The 1,527-nt window shown below is 49.6% G+C and overlaps 1 protein-coding gene across 1 annotated transcript; it reads left to right on the top strand.

Annotated features, from left to right (window-relative positions):
- Positions 1–137: 137 nt before the first annotated feature.
- LOC123964611 (E3 ubiquitin-protein ligase HACE1-like) lies at positions 138–891 on the top strand (the record flags this gene model as incomplete). Its single annotated transcript, XM_046041485.1, has 2 exons — positions 138–283; positions 532–891. Coding segments are annotated over 2 exons (506 nt in total), but the record flags the coding sequence as incomplete, so codon positions are not given.
- Positions 892–1,527: the final 636 nt, after the last annotated feature.

Raw genomic sequence — 1,527 nt, 5'->3', positions numbered from 1 at the left:
GACCACTCAAAGCACTTTTACACTACATCCACATTAACCATTCACACACATTCATACACTGAGCCTAAGTGCTCAAACAGAAACTAACATTCACACTGGCGGAACAGCCACCAGTTTATGAATCTTGTATCTTGCAGCCTGGGGGGAGCTGGGATTGAACCGCCGACCTTCTGATTACTCTGCCAACCCGCTCCACGTCCTGAGCCACAGCCGCCCCATAGTATATTCAGACATAGTACGCACAACGCTGCCATGTGATATCGGTTACAGGAAGAGTGGAGGGGTGCGTTAAAACACAATGACTTATGTTTCAAAATAAAGTTTCAGTTTAAGTTACACAATGACCCAAAGTTCATCTATGGAGTCAAGTGGTACAAAAAAGGTGGTAAAGCTTTGAATATAAAGATTTGTAGAACCTGCAGACACCCTGAAGGTCAAAGTGACTCCTCAATTGTAATGTGTTCATTGATCAAGCCCTTTGTTTTCTCTTTGCTCCTAAGAGCCTCTCACCTCCTGTCCTTCTCTCTGCAGCCATTGGAGCTGCTGTGGCACTCCCTGGATGAGTGGCTGGTGCTCATCTCCAAAGAGCTGGACAGGAACAGGAAGAACCCAGGTTCCTCCTCAAGCAGCGAAATAGCCTCTCTGCTCCTCAAACAGTGCGAAGTTGACCACTCCGGCTCCACGCCAAAGCTCCCCTCCTTGCTGGACCCTCAGATCGTCATGGAAACAGACGGAGAGGACGTCATCTCTATGACAGCCAATCGTCTCAGTGCTGTGATCCAGGCCTTCTATATGTGCTGCTCCTGTCAGATGCCAAAAGGGTCTGTCCTCGGCCTTCATCTGTCAGCTGTCATATCTAATCAGTATATCAAGAAGCATCATTTAACATGAGATAGTGTTAAGTATCAGCTGTGACCCAAACAGACAGGACAATAAAGTATTACTAGTACTACTGCTAGTTTTTTACTGCCACAACTATCATAATACAACTGCTACTGCTGTCACTGCTCTGCTACTGCTGTCACTGCTCCTACTGTGCTACACTACTACTCTCACTCTGCTGCTGCCGACACTACTCCCACTCTGTTACACTACTCCTTCTCTGCTACTGCTGTCACCGCTCCTACTCTGCTACACTACTCCTACTCTGCTACCGCTGACACTACTCCTACTCTGCTACCGCTGACACTACTCATACTCTGCTACCGCTGACACTGCTCCTACTCTGCTACCGCTGACACTGCTCCTACTCTGCTACCGCTGACACTGCTCCTACTCTGCTACCGCTGACACTGCTCCTACTCTGCTACCGCTGACACTGCTCCTACTCTGCTACCGCTGACACTGCTCCTACTCTGCTACCGCTGACACTGCTCCTACTCTGCTACCGCTGACACTGCTCCTACTCTGCTACCGCTGACACTGCTCCTACTCTGCTACCGCTGACACTGCTCCTACTCTGCTACCGCTGACACTGCTCCTACTCTGCTACCGCTGACACTGCTCCTACTCTGCTACCGCTGACAC

This window comes from Micropterus dolomieu, unplaced genomic scaffold, assembly GCF_021292245.1.
Source record: "Micropterus dolomieu isolate WLL.071019.BEF.003 ecotype Adirondacks unplaced genomic scaffold, ASM2129224v1 contig_3620, whole genome shotgun sequence".
Classification (NCBI taxonomy): Eukaryota; Metazoa; Chordata; class Actinopteri; order Centrarchiformes; family Centrarchidae; genus Micropterus; species Micropterus dolomieu.
Note: the sequence above shows the minus strand (reverse complement) of the source record. Positions and strands in the feature narration are given on the sequence as shown.